Source organism: Truncatella angustata (assembly GCF_020726525.1).
Source record: "Truncatella angustata strain MPI-SDFR-AT-0073 chromosome Unknown BKA67scaffold_8, whole genome shotgun sequence".
NCBI lineage: Eukaryota > Fungi > Ascomycota > Sordariomycetes > Amphisphaeriales > Sporocadaceae > Truncatella > Truncatella angustata.
This window is the reverse complement of record NW_025763388.1, coordinates 1,631,213-1,647,308: the sequence shown is the minus strand read 5'-3', so window position 1 is coordinate 1,647,308 and position 16,096 is coordinate 1,631,213. Positions and strand designations below refer to the sequence as shown.

General features: G+C 50.7%; 8 protein-coding genes across 8 annotated transcripts; 4 read left to right on the top strand and 4 right to left on the bottom strand.

Annotated features, from left to right (window-relative positions):
- Positions 1-2,604, bottom strand: BKA67DRAFT_578614 (biotin-protein ligase). Its single transcript, XM_046103705.1, has one exon. The coding sequence runs from the start codon at positions 2,313-2,315 to the stop codon at positions 303-305; it is 2,013 nt and encodes a 670-aa protein (XP_045954317.1). The 5' UTR covers positions 2,316-2,604; the 3' UTR covers positions 1-302.
- BKA67DRAFT_578613 (uncharacterized protein) lies at positions 2,602-3,505 on the top strand. The gene is made up of 4 exons (XM_046103704.1): positions 2,602-2,742; positions 2,829-2,860; positions 2,983-3,047; positions 3,129-3,505. The coding sequence occupies exons 1-4, from the start codon at positions 2,678-2,680 to the stop codon at positions 3,195-3,197; spliced, it is 231 nt and encodes a 76-aa protein (XP_045954316.1). The 5' UTR covers positions 2,602-2,677; the 3' UTR covers positions 3,198-3,505.
- A 109-nt stretch (positions 3,506-3,614) lies between these two features.
- BKA67DRAFT_523325 (mitochondrial genome maintenance MGM101-domain-containing protein) lies at positions 3,615-4,591 on the top strand (the record flags this gene model as incomplete). The annotated part of the gene is made up of 2 exons (XM_046098452.1): positions 3,615-4,204; positions 4,324-4,591. 2 exons carry the CDS (start codon positions 3,615-3,617, stop codon positions 4,589-4,591), a joined length of 858 nt encoding a protein of 285 aa, XP_045954315.1.
- A 114-nt stretch (positions 4,592-4,705) lies between these two features.
- BKA67DRAFT_398492 (uncharacterized protein) lies at positions 4,706-5,028 on the top strand. The gene has a single exon (XM_046096668.1). It carries the CDS (start codon positions 4,820-4,822, stop codon positions 4,982-4,984), a length of 165 nt encoding a protein of 54 aa, XP_045954314.1. The 5' UTR covers positions 4,706-4,819; the 3' UTR covers positions 4,985-5,028.
- A 43-nt stretch (positions 5,029-5,071) lies between these two features.
- On the bottom strand, positions 5,072-6,205 carry BKA67DRAFT_594700 (TB2/DP1, HVA22 family-domain-containing protein; the record flags this gene model as incomplete). The annotated part of the gene is made up of 1 exon (XM_046105077.1): positions 5,072-6,205. One exon carries the CDS (start codon positions 6,203-6,205, stop codon positions 5,072-5,074), a length of 1,134 nt encoding a protein of 377 aa, XP_045954313.1.
- Positions 6,206-7,645: 1,440 nt separating this feature from the next.
- Positions 7,646-10,035, bottom strand: BKA67DRAFT_539644 (uncharacterized protein; the record flags this gene model as incomplete). Its single annotated transcript, XM_046100673.1, has 2 exons — positions 7,646-9,616; positions 9,673-10,035. 2 exons carry the CDS (start codon positions 10,033-10,035, stop codon positions 7,646-7,648), a joined length of 2,334 nt encoding a protein of 777 aa, XP_045954312.1.
- Positions 10,036-10,333: 298 nt separating this feature from the next.
- On the top strand, positions 10,334-12,040 carry BKA67DRAFT_578602 (uncharacterized protein). The gene is made up of 6 exons (XM_046103703.1): positions 10,334-10,636; positions 10,693-10,763; positions 10,825-11,036; positions 11,094-11,175; positions 11,235-11,526; positions 11,583-12,040. The coding sequence occupies exons 1-6, from the start codon at positions 10,603-10,605 to the stop codon at positions 11,843-11,845; spliced, it is 954 nt and encodes a 317-aa protein (XP_045954311.1). The 5' UTR covers positions 10,334-10,602; the 3' UTR covers positions 11,846-12,040.
- A 10-nt stretch (positions 12,041-12,050) lies between these two features.
- On the bottom strand, positions 12,051-12,806 carry BKA67DRAFT_539642 (uncharacterized protein; the record flags this gene model as incomplete). The annotated part of the gene is made up of 2 exons (XM_046100672.1): positions 12,051-12,231; positions 12,337-12,806. The coding sequence occupies 2 exons, from the start codon at positions 12,804-12,806 to the stop codon at positions 12,051-12,053; spliced, it is 651 nt and encodes a 216-aa protein (XP_045954310.1).
- Between the last annotated feature and the right edge of the window lie 3,290 nt (positions 12,807-16,096).

Below are 16,096 nucleotides of genomic sequence, written 5' to 3'. Positions count from 1 at the left end.
CTGCCGAGGTATGTACTTAGTGTTAAATTATCGAATATCAAGATCACACTATCCCTATAATATCAACACAACTGCCCGAGTGCGGTCGAGAAATCTCATAATGCACTAAGCGTCCTTTAGTCATGAACGTTTGGCCATCATCCCTGGAGTGCCTGTGCAGTCGCGTAAGAAACGTTCCGAGCGCGTCCGTCAATGTGACCGAAAGTAATGATTGGCTATCAGTTGTCGAATTTCAGAACGATACGCTTTATATGGCTTCTATAAATAATCCTTATGCCGTGCAACTGCTGTTTCTATTGTGTCTATACCTTCCGCCGCACCAGTCCCTTGAAGAAATCGAAGCTGTTCTCGTCGCTCTGCAGCGCCCACATCTTGCCCGTCGGCCTGTCATCGCTATTCAGCTCCTCGGCCCTCAACATACCCCAGTCCCTCGTGATGCCAACAATCCTGGCCCTGACCCCGCCCTCCGCTTCCAGCGTCACAATCTGTCGTCCGTGCAGCCAGTGAGCGTAGTAGTTCCGCTCCATTTCCTCGGTGAAACCTCTGCGGACGAATTGGTTATAGAGCACTTCGATCCGTGTCAAGATTCTGGCCAGGAGCTTCTCGATCCTAAACGGCGGCAGGTGGCTGGGCAGCAGAGCGTCGAGCGAGGTGGTGGGCCGGCCGTTGGTTGTGTTGATGCCGATTCCCAGCACGATCTGGTATGCGCCCGAGGAGTATGCACAGTTACTCAAGATACCGCCGATCTTGACATACTTCGGCGGATCATCCTTGCTCCTGGGGTCCAGCGCGTAGATATCGTTCGGCCACTTGAGCTTCACAGGCATGTCGCCGTAGCCCTTGTCGTAGCTCTTGATGGCCTCGACAATGGCGACGGCAGCTAGGTACTGGATGAATACTATTGGCCGGCTGGCGGCTAGATGGGCCGGGTGGTTGATCACGGTGGACATGATCAGGGCGCCCGCTGGGGAGACCCAGACGTTGTTACCACGCCCGCGACCGGCGATTTGGGTTGTAGCTGCAAGAGTAAATCCCGTCGGGAGGTGTGAGAGGAGCTTGTAGTTCTTCTCAAGCAAAGTGTTGGTGCTGGTAACCACTTCTCCATACATCAGGTAGTCGCCCCATTTTTCGGCCTCACGGTCCGTTTCTCTGTAAGATTTGAGATTAGAGTAATAGGCGTGATGATTGAAGTATGGTGTTTCTTTCGTATCTGGCCACGACTCATCGTGGACCATGACACGTTTGGGGATTGTTGTGTAGTCGATGATGCCTTCAAGTGAGGATATAGTATTGTCGTGTGAGAGGGTTTTTTTGAGCGCATTCATATCCCATTTCGTGTTCATTTTCTCGAGGTGAAAGATGTCATTCTCGCCATTGATGTACTCCTCGCCGTCTTCTCGCGTGATTGCCTCCTCCAGGCCGATAAGCAGGTCGTCGACCTCGGCGCTGTCCATTGCGGAGAGGTGTATTCGCGAAAGGGAGGGCACGCTGGACGTTTCCTGGTTGACCTCGAGACCGAGCTTCACGAGACAAGCCTTGAGGAAGGTCGCACGAGCCTCGTCGGCCTGCTTCAAAGTTGCGATAAGGTCATCGTATCCTGGCACGTCGTTCTGGTGGCTCAGATTGGCTGGTGCGAATTCGGGATGCGGTCCCGTGAGGATAGCAGACCCCTGGCCAACTCTGCAGAAGACTGCTGCCGCTTTCTCCTCGCCGCCATCAACATCAATATCGCCCGCGTAGCTCGCAAGAACCTGATACTCGTCTGGTGTTTTCGGCGGCAAAATAAACACGCCACCACCATTGTAGTAACATAGGACCTCATCTGGCAGCACGCCGACACTCTTGAAGGCGTCCTTCTTCACATCAAGCCTCACTGCCCTGGCACCCTTCTCGCTATTATACTGGAAACCTTTGAAGGCCCCACCGCGGCACGTGCCGGAAAAGAAGGCGAGTTCACGCGGCCCAATGACTTCCATACCTCTGTTGCCGACCTCAAACTCGCATTTTTTGCTGCCATAGTACCCGCCGGCGCAGAATCCTAGGTATGCGCCTCCCCTCCGGACGTACTGGGAGATCAAGGCGTTTCCAGCCCCGTTGAGCACCCGACAATAACCCAGATCAGCGCCGCCGGGAAACACCAACAGCGCACACGTCGAGGGCCATGGTTCCTTGAGCAGGCTGGCCTCGGTTAGGGGAATGACAGCGTAGTAATTGGGGGCCAGCAGTCGACGCAACGAGTAGATGGCGTGCTTAACGGACTCTACTGTTGTGCCGGTGCCGGTATATACGAGCACGTTAAGCTTGCGAGTAGCCATGGCTGTATATGCCCAGTTCGTCCCACGCTAGTGTAAGCAGCTGGCGATGAAGGCCGGCTCGTTTTCAAAGACTGGATAGGGCAGAGATAATGACAATTCCAAAATCTGTATTAGAAGAGTTGAATACGAAATGAGTGGTCATTCAGCTCGTACTTTTTTTCAATAGTAAGACGAACTACCCTGGGATCTGGTTCTGGGGGGTGTCCCACAACGGAGTCGATGGCGGGGGATAGCAAAGAGATCCGCCCCAACGCCGCCAAAAAAGAAAAAAGCCGCTACTGTAATATCTTTCGCTCGGCAAGCCGTGCTTTGGGGCCAAGTCAAACTCTAGCAAGAAACCAAAACGAAAACATCAAAAAAAGATGTCGAACGAGGAGCAGAAGACAACCGCACAGACAGTGGTGGCGGACGACGAGCCAGATGAGTGGTACGTCCAGAATACAAAGCCGGGCAGTATTTCGCTGCACAGCAGAGTTGGGAGAGGGAACGGGGGGCTAATGCGGCATAATGCAGGGACAAGCGGATCTTCAGCACCGGATGTGCAGGTACGTGCGGCTTCTTGGAGATTCCACCTGCGGAATACTTTGTGAACCACAGGTTTTTTGTTTGTTTTGGTCTTGTTTGTTTTGATACCTTTGAGCTTATAGGTGCTAATGGATCATGGCAGATGAGAACATGAAGCTGACGGACTGCTACTTCGAGAAGAAGGACTGGAGGGCTTGTGCCAAAGAGGTTTGTGCATCTCTCTGACCTCGGCTCCAGGCACATTGGACAAAAGTGTGAGTGTGATGCATTTTGGCTGACGAGTCACAGATGGAGATCTTCAGGGCGTGTTGGAAGAGAAACAACAACAACGAGAGGACTTCTGCGAAAGATGCATAAACGGGAGGTTAACTTTCTGTAGCATATCGCTGAATGAGGGTCTTTATTTCAGGTCATTAATTCGGAATCCCATCTCTACCTCTGGTATCCTTCCATAATGTCAAGTCACTCAGCCACAACTCTTGCCAGACCTGCCACGCAGCTTAGTTTAGTGAGCTCATGTGTGCTGGACGCTGGACGCTGGACGCTGGACCCAGCCCAAGCCACTAAACTCGGGCCGCTATCGCCCGGCCAGGACAGCCTGCGCGACACTTGGAGCTCGCTAACCTAAGGTTAGTCTGGTGCTAAAAAGGAATGGCAAACATACCACCAAAATTTCCCAGCCGCAACAGCTTTGCCTCCAGTCATTCCTTATCTGACTACCTACCTGATATAATAGATACCGGCTCGCGACGAGCCACGCGATCGCCGTAGAAGATGGCTTCCCGAGCCACCGCCCCTCTGCGCATAGTTAGCAGACATATCAGATTCGTCTCGAACCCTTCGCGGACATTCGTATCAGCCACAAGGGGGAAAGCAGCCCCATCATCAACACCACCTCGCCCGGCCGCCACATCGACAGCCTCCAAACCGGCGGCCTCGAGGACCTCGCCCGCAGCAGCCGCAAAGCCCGCCCCGGCACCCGCGCCCACAGCGGCTCCCTCCTCCCACGCCGGTCCAGCAGGCTCCCATACGCCCGTGCCGCAGGTGTCTGGGCAGCCCCTCCCGGACGTGCCTCCCAGCGCCCAGGCCGACGGCTCCGGGTCGCCCATCGACTGGTCCTCGTCCTTCCACGGGCTGGGGACCGCGACGTTCGGGCCCGAGGTCGCCCAGGTGCTGCAGGCGCCGCTGGAGCCCGACGACATCGAGGTCAAGCCCGACGGCATCCTCTACCTGCCCGAGATCAAGTACCGGCGGGTGCTGAACGCGGCCTTTGGGCCCGGTGGCTGGGGCCTGGCGCCGAGGGGAGATCTGCAGGTTCAGGACCGCCTGGTCTTCAGGGACTATGCCTTGATCGCGCATGGTCGGTAAGTGGTGCTCCCCCAAAGAAGAAAATAAAATAAAAACAAACCCGCCGATTTATTGGCTGTGGGAGGTCAATTTCGCAATGAGTGGCCACATAACTGACGTATCCTGCTCCACATAGGTTTATCGGCCAGGCGCGCGGCGAGATGCAATACTTCAGCGAGGACGGAATCTCCACGGCAGCCGAGGGTTGTAAATCGAATGCGCTGATGCGGTGCTGCAAAGACCTCGGCATCGCCTCGGAGCTCTGGGATCCCCGTTTTATTCGCAAGTTCATGAAGTCGCACGCGCAACAGATCTGGGTCGAGCATGCGGCAACCAAGAAGAAGAAGCAAATATGGCTGAGGAAGGACGACGAGGTGCGGTATCCCTTCAAGAAGACGAACTAGACGGGGATAATTTGTGGTGTCCATGTATGGACGCGACTGTAGTCAGCACAAGAGATTCGAGCCGATAGAGCACTCGTGGCTAGACAGAGGTCCGGCGTTGTACGATTCAGTGTAACAAGAGCGAATGGGATATACCCAGCAAATGGTATAGATGGGTAGAGACTCGCGGTGTCAGATATTTACGCTACCCGGTCTGTCACATAGAATTGCTGAGATGACGGAACCACCATGGTCGGCAGATGGAGTTTGTGCCATGGGGGGAACTATACAAGCAGCCCAACGAAGTGCAGCTCTCTGCTCACTTTTTTGGACGACAGACACTGCTGCGAATGTGCCGCTGTTTATTGTAGTCCTCGGTTCAATGTCCAACACCAAGAAACCAGAGCAGTATAACCATTAAACGCGTAACGCCCCATATCACGAAGATAGCCGTGTCATGTCATTGTAAAAGTATCGTCTCACCGTTTAGCTCTAGTAGTACTACTCCTCCAACTCTTCTGGCTGTGTCGGCGTGCCTGTACTCACGGTACCCCAGCCCAGGAAGTTCCAGGGCGCCTTACTGCTACTGGGCGCTCGCTCAGCCTGTGGCCTCCTCTGCCTCGAACCGTCATTGGTGTCTTCTTCGGCTCCACTCTCGGCGTCAATCTTTTCGAAATCGACTTCACTTCGGCTCTTACTCAAGCCGCTCCACATACTCTGTCCGCTGGGAGGCCTGGATGTGCCTGCTGAAGTAGTCGAAGGGCCCTCACCTCCATCCAGACTAAAGCTCGTGGGTCTTTGCTCGCGGCTTGTTGTGTCACCAGCCTCACGCTCTTCTTCAGATGTTTGCAGCTCCTTGGCCTCCTTGTCGAGTGCGGTAAGGAGGAAAGAAAGCTTCTCTCTCTGGTTAGCAATGAAGCTGATCTTCTCACCGGTGCCACGGATATTGTCCGGTATGAGAGTCCCGCTCGCCGACATGTCGACGTCCCTCTTCGGCCCACCGCCGTATGCGCCCGAACCGGCTGAACCCAGCGCCCCGGCACCAGTTGCGGCGCTCACAGCGCCTGCCAACAGGTTATAAAAGTCCTGACCCGCACTTCCCGCGGACCCTCCGACATTGCCCCACCTCGACGCCTGGGGCATGCTGAACCTAGCAAGCAGTCCCTGGGTGTAGCTCTGCGGCGCCTCCTTGGCGCGTACATCGTTGGCTCCGTTGTCCCTCGTGGGCGGCATCCCGAGAACTCTCGTCTTGAGCATCTCGATGGCCTGTTTGAGGTATGCCATGCCAGCAGCCTTGAGCCTATCGTGGGCGCTGGCGATGAAGTCCTCGATCTGCGTCTCGTTGTCCTCGAGGTACGGGTGCAGGTAGGTCTCGTACAGGTGTCGGGCACCCTGGGTCTGGGGGAGTACGAGATAGAGGAGGAACAGGAGGCGCAGGTAGGCATAGAAGGGTATCCAGACAAGGATGAACTCGAACCAGGACTCAATGAGCAGGGCGCACGAGAGGACGGACCAGTACATCAGCCATGGTGTTAGCTGGGCGGGATCCGACGTCTTCAGAGCTTTGTAGGAGGCGAAGAGTGGGAAGAGGAAGGAAGCGATCGAAGAGAGCAGCTTGGGAAACACGTCGAACATCCTGGCTGATGTATAGTCCTGGAAACGGGCGGATGTCTGGTGTTTGCAGAGCTGTTCTGGATGGCTGAACGGCGTTCTCACGACTGGGTATTTGCGTTTGACCGATAAGCGCCGTGTGTTCGAGGCAAACCAGCGAAAAGACGTAAATGGTATCGTAAAGACGAGGAGAGAAGAGGAGAAGGCAGTCTGGAATCGGCTCAGCCGGCAAACAGACCAATCTAGGGACAAGGCTACGTCAGGTAAGATGGGTTTCGTCCTCTAACACAATGTATTGTAGGAATGCTTGGAGGAAGATGCCGTACGCCTTATGACGACGTTATCGGCGGGCAGCTGACGGTATCAGGACTGGACTAGGATTGCGGGGCTGTGGACTGTGGGCTTGGTGCTTTGGGCTTTGGGCTTGGGGCTTGGGGCTTTCGACGAGGTTTCGACCAGGTACGGAGTACGACTGACTTCTTACTTCTTGCTTTACAAAATCCGTACTGTAACAGTAGTTATCGTTCCCCTACCGGTGCTCTTACATACAGCAGATGGCACAGCTCGACCAGTAGCACTACTCGGTAGATGCTGCATGAGATCTTCCCAGTCTTGAGGTTTGTCCCCCGGATGACCCCACGTTCGAATGCTGAGCTAGCTTTTAGCTCAGCGTTAGCTTATCGCACCTGACAAGGCAAAGGATTAAGGGAAAGGCTAAAAGGATGATCACCTAAAAGGCCCCATACGTACCGCCGGGCGTTCTGGCGTGCCTGCTAGCCTGCCCTGCCTGCCTTGCTTGTGTTGCACGCCGGCTTGTTGTTATCGCCGGAGTTCCAGTGGTGGATTTGCAAGCTTGTTTTTGCAGCTCCCCTGCAGCTTTTGTTCGGGAAACGATACGCTTCAATCTTGCATCCTCAGCACATGTTCATATACTTGGAAATATACTCGAATATCTCATACTGGACACGTTTCCGGAGGTATAAAGTTGCACCGGGTTATGACATACCCTCGTGTACTGTGCCGCGGCGGCTGTTGGCCTGAAACTAGACTAATTGTGAACTCGGCTGCCTATGTACACATGGCCCCAACAGAACAGATATGAAAACCACTTATACCAGCGGATAAAGCAGCAAGTCGATTAAATCAATAGGTGGTCCTTGATATCCTGGGTTCAGCCCCGAATGAATAATGCCAGTGCCTAATCAGTTGGAACTATCTACACACAAGCTTTCAATCAAGCCATCTATTTACTTGAGGAACTCCCCTAATTTATAGTAACTAACATTGAAAGTGCCTCAATCATGCTGTATTTTATTGCATAGCAGCGGAGTTTGACGATCGGTTTGATATGGTGATTGTATGGAAGGTCATCTCCATGTTTGCTTAAGTGCCCAACGCTCATGCGCTGTAAGCAGGGTGTTCAATGCGCTCCAAGTTCCGGCCATATATTACCCATCATATCTATCAGTCACCTGAGTTTTGCGTGAGGGTAGTAAACAACGCCATGTCAACGCCTTGTAAAGCCCAGTCATCTGTCCCTGTCGTAGCAGTCGGCAAAAAGAGACAATCATCCTGTAAGAGCGCACTGTCGGTATCAAGCAACAAACAGTCATTATCTGCACTCAGCGTTAGCTCAGATTGTTGCAGCCTATCAGTTGGTGGCTGGTTCAGAGTGAACGCATCGTCTTGACAATCAGTGTTGCCTGAATTGGTGGCATTAATAGTGTAATACTGTCCATATCGGTGTGAAGTACGTGGTGGGTTTGGTTCGCGCAGGAGAGTAAAGCCAGGATCACTACGCTCTGAAGCATGCGTATGCCCAAGCTGTTCATGAGTGAACGTAGGTGATGTGCCAACGTTCTCATGAGTTATGTGACGGTGGTCGATCTTGACGGTACCAAAGTACGGGATCTCAATCTTTAATACTTTGAAAGCTTCGTCTGTATTGCCCGAACGATGGTGCGCTTGCTTGCCCACCTCTGGTGAGGCACTTGCATCATACGTGGTCCCTTTAGCTGAATTATCTTCGACGACAAGAAGGGGTCGAAGGATGCCGGAGATCTTCTCAGCAACCGCATCGTTGCTGACTTGAACTGCTGTCTCCATAATTTCAAGAATGCGCTCAAGCAATCCCCTGTCGCGAAGACGTTGATGGTAAAGGCACCGCAGTCCGGTCCGGACAGTTTTCTCAGAGTCAAATTGTCGCGGCCGGCGAGATTCAACGTGAGCGAGGCATAGCGCCGTGCTAGCAATGAAAGCAACAAAATCCATGCCACGGCAATAAGCAGTACCTGTAATGGATTGGCGGAAAGACACAAATTGCGTAACAATCGCACGACTGGCACTCGCAGCGGTCAATGTGCTATAATCATAGTTGGAATTCATGGATGAATTTTGCATCATATATGGTAAATGCAGCTGTACCAGAAGATGATAGTATGCTAATTGGTTCGTAAGACGAATTGTCTCCTCATATGCTTTTATATCGTTGTTGGCAACGGCGCCAGATCCAGGATTCGCCGCCCACCACTGTGGTGACATCAAGGCGGCAGCCTCTTGGATCATTTTGTCGATTTTATATGTCGTGGTGACGTCCGCACGTTCAAATGTGCTGCCACGTTGTAGGATGAGACCACCCGCGGCAGTCATCAGGCGCTCCATCCGCTCCAATGCTGTGCAGCCTTGTAGTGCCTCCGGAGCGGCGAACGCACTGTCAATCGAGCCTTGAGGTAACCCGAGCATCAACGAAAGATACCGATCGTTGCAGACTAATCTGAACCACATGTAGTCTGGGTCAATGCGTGCTCGGGTGTCTGCTTCCAGAATCGTGCTTGCCGAATTGCTACTTGTATTCAGGCCCAACATCTGCGCAATCGTCATGGCTCTGCGATTCGTCATCCAAGCGCGACGGAGTTCGCCAGCATTGTTCAGATACATGCTCTCGATCATAATACACTCGATTCCCTCGAGCGAGTTGACAAATTCATCGTTACTCGTCACAAGCCTACTCGCGGTGGAGAAGACACGGGACATAAGCACGCGGCCATCTAGAGCCATGCCCACGACGTTTGCAAATGAACATGCTGGGATGCCTTGCAACAGGGTGGCCAACAATAGTAACCTCCTTGCAATGAGGATTGGGTGAGAACCTGATGCGGGTAACGCTAGCATACGGTGCGTTGATGTCAAGTGGTTGGTGATGAGCTTCGAATATGGTATGCATACTGTTCCGTGAAGTAAAACCGATATATCGACTGGAATGCTCATTATCAAATCCAAATTGTGTTGATCCGGCCACACTGCGAGAAGCGCTTGCGATATCTCATCCAAGTTTCGAGTCAGCAGACTCGCTATATTTGATTCGGAGGCCACAATGGGGTCTGGTGGAGGAAACAACTCCAAGTTGGTAATCCCATTATCACGTCCCGGTGTTTCCTTGTTTCCTGATCAGTTTCCAATCTATCAGGACGACCATGATCACAATGTCTCACCATGAGATCTGCAGTCTCGTATTGATCAGGTCGATCGGGGCGCAATGTGTCTGGCAAAGTAGCACTGCTTCGGTTTGCCAACCGATCAACTAAGAATTCCATCCGACTCAGCCTATCGCCATTTGTACGCACCAGTGCTCCGCTATCGTGGAACTCTTGGCTGATGCATTTAGTGCAGCGGCTCCTGCATCCATCACAGATAGTGTCTGTAGGTGCGGAAAAGGTACATCGTGTCTTGCGACGCTTACACTCCCAACAACTCTGTGTGCCTTTACGGATCTTTCGTCGTCTCTTCTGCCAAACTGGTGATTGTCCCGCCGCGGACGGGTTACTCAGTGAGGGGTCTGCTTGCGCTTCCGGCATCTGAGTGGCCAATCCTAGGTTCAATGTTTTCAAGCGTCTTGACAAAATGCTTGGTTGGGAAACGGGCAACAAGAGTTCATGGGGTTTGTGGAGACCAAAACGTTTCTACGCTTGCAACCATACGGTGTCGTTCAAGGAGTCGATGGTGTAAGCTCAACTTGAATTTCGTCCGCCGCGGCGGAAAAGAGAAGCACGGGCTTGAGTGTTGCCGATTGGTACAGATGAGCGCTAGGGTGCCCTGGCAAGCCGCCTGGAAGCCCGGGCTGCAAGAGCTTTGGATAATTGAACAGCATGGTAGGGACAACGTTCAATGCAATCTTGAGTACAAGTTCTATTATGCCACTATGGATCTCCTCCGCGGTCGTACAATAAGTGGATGTTGGCTGTCAATCTTCTGACTTTTAGACCTCCTATGCAGGTGTACATACGGGAGCATTAGTAAACGCCTATATATTGAGCGAACGGCCGTACAATTTCTATTTTCTCCCACATTGATCTGCATAGTAACTACACTTTGATCCCCCTTAGAGTACTGTTCGCGCTATACTATATTCAACCAATTACGAAATGGTTAAAATTGCCGTCGCTGGTGGCTCAGGCCGTACGTTCGAACCAATGCCGTCCACATCCATAAATCCCCACTAACTCGTCTGGCAGAGGTTGCCCGAGAGGTTATTGATGCTCTTATAGCAACGCAGAAACATGATATCACTATATTAAGCAGGAAGGTTAGCAAAACTGCCACAACACTGCTGTTGTCTCAAACCACCATGCTGATCTACTGTCCAGGAGCCGCTGTCGATGGCAACTTTGACTGGAATCAAATGGAAGATCGTTGATTACAGTGATAAAGTAACCTTGGCTGAGACACTCAAAGGCACTCACACCCTCTTGTCGTTTGTTCAGCTTCTCTCAGATCCCGAGCAGAAATCGCAAAAGAATCTCATTGATGCTGCGATCGCAGCCGGCGTGAAACGGTTTGCCCCCAGCGAATATGGAAGGTAATAATCAACCACACCCATTTTACACACTCCGCAAATCACTAACCAGATCCAAAGCAAGAGCACGGTAAACATGCCTTGGTGGGATGGAAAAGAGAAGATTAGAGAGTACTTGAAACAGCTGAACCAGGAAGCCAAGGTAAGGTTTCGTGTCCTTCCACCGAATTCATGTCAATCTAAGCACTCGTCATCTCATAGGTCCTTGAATACACTCTATTCCAGCCAGGCCTATTTTTGGACTACCTTGCCTTTCCCCACCAGACGGCCAAGCACATCGCTCCACTGCAGACCGTGTTCGACTTCGAGAACAGACGCGCGATGATGGTGGATGGTCATGAGGATGCCGTTATGACCTTTACTGCGGCTGCCGACTTTGCCGCAGTTGTTGCGAAGGCAGTAGACTATAGTGGTACATGGCCTACAACAGCGGGAATCAGGGGCAACAGACTCACCTTTTCCCAAATCCTTGACATCGGCGAGAGAGTGCGAGGTATACAGACTGTCTATCTCACAGCATTGTGGAAGCTTACTCATATGGTTCTACAGACGCTTCTTTCACAGTAGATAAATTGAAGGCCGTTGATCTCCAGGCGGGCAACCTGACGGCATCATGGGCACTTGAAACCGCCCATCAGGCAGTTTCGGACGACCAAGCCTCAGAACTACTCAAAGCGGTGTCCATCGGCATCCTCCTCAGTAGTGTAAGAGGTGCATGGGACTCATCGGATGAAATGAATCGCCTTTTCCCAAGTTACAAGTTTACCAGGGCTGACGAATTTCTCGCCAAGGTTTGGGGAGGACAACAGTAATCAGGTAGAGCGCCGCCCTCTACAATTGGAATCCAACTGTCTTTCTCGAAGTGCTCCGAGGCCATAGATCTCTTTGCTACACTACCACAATTGATTCTACATCACTTCAGCGCATATAGATGCGCACTTTGGCAGCCTGCAAGGAGGTTTCTCTGGGTATTTCATTCACCTTGTTATGCTTGTGATCAATTCATGAATTTATTAATCAGCTGTCATGTGTAAGACTGACAAGACCGATACGCTCTTCCCAGTCGCCAGCATGTAGCCACCAGACTGACCAGTTAAGTACCATATATGCGTCTATGGCGGCATCATCTCCATACGGATTTGGCCTATTCCCTGTTTGGTCGAATGAGGCCATTGCCATTGCTTGTTCTTTCTGGGGCCTGATTCAAGCATCAACAAGCGCTCAATCTGCTCTTCAGTACTTGCGTTTCTCCAACTTGATAGGAACATTTATGAAAAAGAGCAATATTGTGGCAACGACAAACATCCCACCGAGTGCTACCTCGAAAGCTCTCAGCACGACCAAATAGTGGCAATAGTCGGCTTTTCCCTTCCCATAGCCGCCCGCTTCGGAGATAATCTGCTGCCAGTCATGAGCGTACCATAAAGCAATGGCACCGTACGCTAAATGTGATGAGAACGAGAAGAATGCCGTGATGATGTTGCAGAAAACTGAGCATCTCCAAAAACCATAGTTCCTCGAATGTTGTAGTCCATGGAGGAAGGCTTTGATGGAAATTATGCCTGATAACAAAGCGGTCAGAAGTATGAATCCAAAAACGCGTTTGGCTCGAGCGGGCTGGTCGTCGGGAAAGTCAACCTCCAAGGTTGGCTCAAGGACCTTGTTGATGTACCACGCGTAGTAAGAGTTAATTCCGGAATAGGCCATCAGCAAGGATACCGTGGCGACATGACCGATGAACCGCGGCAACGTGCAACTGTTACTCGATGGCATTATCTAAAGAAATGCCAGATCTGTGGGCCACCAATGTGGGACGAATCAATTGCTGAAAGCCAATGTGTAATGTCGTGACAGTCGATTTTATATCCTCGTAAAAGCACAACAGATCAAGGTCCGCAGCAACGATAGCGCAATGCAATCCTCCCAGTTTTAGTACCTAAAAATATCAGTACTTGCTTGTTACTGAGTTTTTATTGGCGGTCGTATTGCGAAGAGGCTCGAGGAGATTTCCTACTGATACTAGAAATGTGTGTAGTAATGGTCTATGTAACGTTCATTAAACAATAGAGGCTTTAAAATTGTAGATGGCGGGTGATTTTGTCAACTCAGCATATGTGATGTTGGTGGTTTGGTGATACTTCGCTGTTGACAGGGCGTCACTCACGGCCTCACCTTCCACACCAGACGGATTGCGAAGCCCAGTAATTCATAGTTAATTAATAGCATCATCACGAGATTCATTCAGGTTATAGCTCAACAATTTCGTTGTTAAATGAAATACTACCAATCTTTTACTAGCGCTCAAAATATCACAACTACATGGATCTGACTAACAATCACGGTGTTCATCCCACTAACAGGTTGTCTCACTTCTGAATCCTCACTTGATACACCCATTAATAGTCAATTCTGAAGCCATATTTTGCCTAAACTATGAGAACAGAAAGATGAGACGGGACACGAGTATAGCCAGGTCGGCGGAAGATTAAGCTTACCAGTTGAGAGAATGCGCAAGTTTCTTAGTACAATTCCCTTCTTCATACCGTCTCCAGAGGCTGGGTCTAAACTTAAACGGTTTACCAGCACCTCCACCACAATATCAGGCGGCTCGTCCTTTCATTTCAATGCAAATCCGCTTATTAAAAGAATTCCGAAAAGGTATCGCCGCAGGCGAACCCTCGATGGAAGACAACTCCTCGCTAGGTAGAGCGTGGCTTTTGACGAAGAAAGTCATGTAGGTTAAATAGAAATAGCTGGCCAGCTTGACAAAGGAATAACTTCCGAGGATATGTATGCTGACTTTTACACCATCTGGGTGACAAGACAATGATGGAGGCGGAACTAGCTGTATGAGTACATCCGTGTCAATGGCGCGGATGACGATAAAAGATTGAGAAGACCTACGTATGAAGGCAGGCTGCATCAGATTGCTCATAAATTAGCTATTATCATTGGAAGTATCTCAAATAAGCTGTACATTCACGGGGGAGCTCGGTGAACGCTTCACGTCCCTTAGAACGGGGCTCGGACTCAACAGGAGGTTGAACGGAATTGTAATACGGCTCTCGTTGTAGCTGTCCCAAGACTTGATATAGATCAGCCACTGAAATGCACAATGGGAGAAAACAGCTCCGCAACGAGGGCCACCAACTGGGCACGAGAGAGCGGCATGGCCAACGCACATGGCTAGTCAAGCACTGAATAGTGTAAGCGAAACCGCTCGCTTCCTACGTTTCCTTGCGAAGCTGAAAGAGGTGCCCTTGATGGGAAGGAGAAAGAAACTCACGACGTGGAATCGGAACTCCCAGTCTAGTTATACAGCTACTGTTGATGGCATGTATTTTCGGTTTGACTGTTCGAGAGTACACTCTTGGCTTGTTTGTTTGCTTAGTGGGTCTAATGCTCTTGCCCGTCCCATTGCTCACAGCTATTTTACACATGTGCTGAGCCAGTTGCCGCCACTGTTGAGGCATCCTTGATTGCATGTACGTTGAATATAAGATGATCCCTCGCATGCGTCCACCACGAATGTCTTTACTTACTAAAACCATCAATTCAGAATCGCTTGCACTAACTAATCGGAGTCTGCTTCTGTAATCAACCAATCCGAAGGAACTATATCATGCCAAGAGAAACTAAGCATCATACACCACTATAACGTAAAACTATATACCACCTTTCAATTTATGTACACAAATCAGCAGCATAGAAATACCTACCACGTGAATTACATACGCGGCAAACAAAGTATCACATATTATCTTGCTCCCATTGAATCGCCATGACTTTATCATGTTCATAACTAACACACTGCAGGATGGTACAGGATAAAACACCTTCTGTGCATTGAGGCAGCATGTCATCCTACATTCTGCTAGTTAGCGGGGGCATTACATTCCATTGTATATTAAATATTGTCCTTTTCCGTTTAGCTGCCAACGTATCCTACTCAATCTCCCGTCCGTATTTTATAGAATACGACTAGGATCATACTGTAGCTGTCTAGTATAATCTTGAGCGCACTAGAATCGGCGAGTCAAGTGAGAGTCAGTACAGTCAAACAACAATTGATGAATATCCGAAAGCGTAGGCGGTACCTATGTTTTGAGTTCGCCAGTCCTATAGAACCAAGCAAACGACTGTCCATTGTTCTACGCGCAGGTTGCACGTCGATTGATCGGCAAGCGTAAGAAACAACAGGCGCGCTGGAGTGCATAAAGTTTTTCTGGGTAAGTTTTTGTGCCGTTGCTGGAAGCGTAATCCTATTCTGAGTATGTGGGAAGTCCGCAGGTGAATCAATGGTCGTGAGGAACATATTGGGGTTCGTACACACTGCCGTGTCTTGAGCAGGCCTTGCACCACGCAATGCACGCTCCCTCGACGCGAGGGATCATTTGAGGCCAAAGGCTTTGCAACCGTGAGTCACGCTGCAGATTTACCACGGTTGCGTGCGACCTACATGTCTGGGGCGTGCATGGCAATAGGAGATGACTGTTTATCAAGAAATCGACATGAGGTCGAGTTGACCATCACGCCGGAGAGTTTGGCGTTAGTTCGATCACATGGTAAAGTACAATTTTATGTATTATCGTCTTATCAGGTACTATTGCAAGTGCTCTACCGTCGCTATTCAATGATTTCTGTAATGTGTCAAACCATGAAATTGGTTTGATAGGCTTTTTAGTGCCGCAGCGATTGTTTTACAGGGCGCTGGAAAGCTGGCCCAGGAGAACGCTAATCTAGTGCGCTGGGTGACATGGCGCGCGCTACATACCGTGACTTCAATACTTAACTAAGGTTAGCCTACTCAGTGCAGCTCGCTACGGCGCTGTTTACAATGCGGGCGTCCAAACCCCACCGACGTAAAAGTGCAGACTAACTAGACTGACCTAGCAGTGGGAAACGAAACGCACCTTATTTCCCAATTTCCCGATGTTGAAAAAGGTGTCTCAGACTGTGAGATGATGCAAATCTGCAAGACTTCTGCAACATTAGCCCCCATCAATACTGCAAGAGGTATAGATCGGCTGTAGACGCGGTGATGGCTGAAACAGCGCTGAAAC

Excerpts from the sequence above, each read along its gene's own strand:
- BKA67DRAFT_578614 (XM_046103705.1), bottom strand. The coding sequence starts at position 2,315 with ATGGCTACTCGCAAGCTTAACGTGCTCGTATATACCGGCACCGGCACA.
- BKA67DRAFT_578613 (XM_046103704.1), top strand. The coding sequence starts at position 2,678 with ATGTCGAACGAGGAGCAGAAGACAACCGCACAGACAGTGGTGGCGGAC. Across the intron at positions 2,743-2,828 it reads GACGACGAGCCAGATGAGTG|GGACAAGCGGATCTTCAGCA; the intron begins GTACGTCCAGAA and ends GGCATAATGCAG. Across the intron at positions 3,048-3,128 it reads GGAGGGCTTGTGCCAAAGAG|ATGGAGATCTTCAGGGCGTG; the intron begins GTTTGTGCATCT and ends GACGAGTCACAG.
- BKA67DRAFT_398492 (XM_046096668.1), top strand. The coding sequence starts at position 4,820 with ATGGTCGGCAGATGGAGTTTGTGCCATGGGGGGAACTATACAAGCAGC.
- BKA67DRAFT_578602 (XM_046103703.1), top strand. The coding sequence starts at position 10,603 with ATGGTTAAAATTGCCGTCGCTGGTGGCTCAGGCC. Across the intron at positions 10,764-10,824 it reads TCACTATATTAAGCAGGAAG|GAGCCGCTGTCGATGGCAAC; the intron begins GTTAGCAAAACT and ends TCTACTGTCCAG. Across the intron at positions 11,176-11,234 it reads AGCTGAACCAGGAAGCCAAG|GTCCTTGAATACACTCTATT; the intron begins GTAAGGTTTCGT and ends GTCATCTCATAG.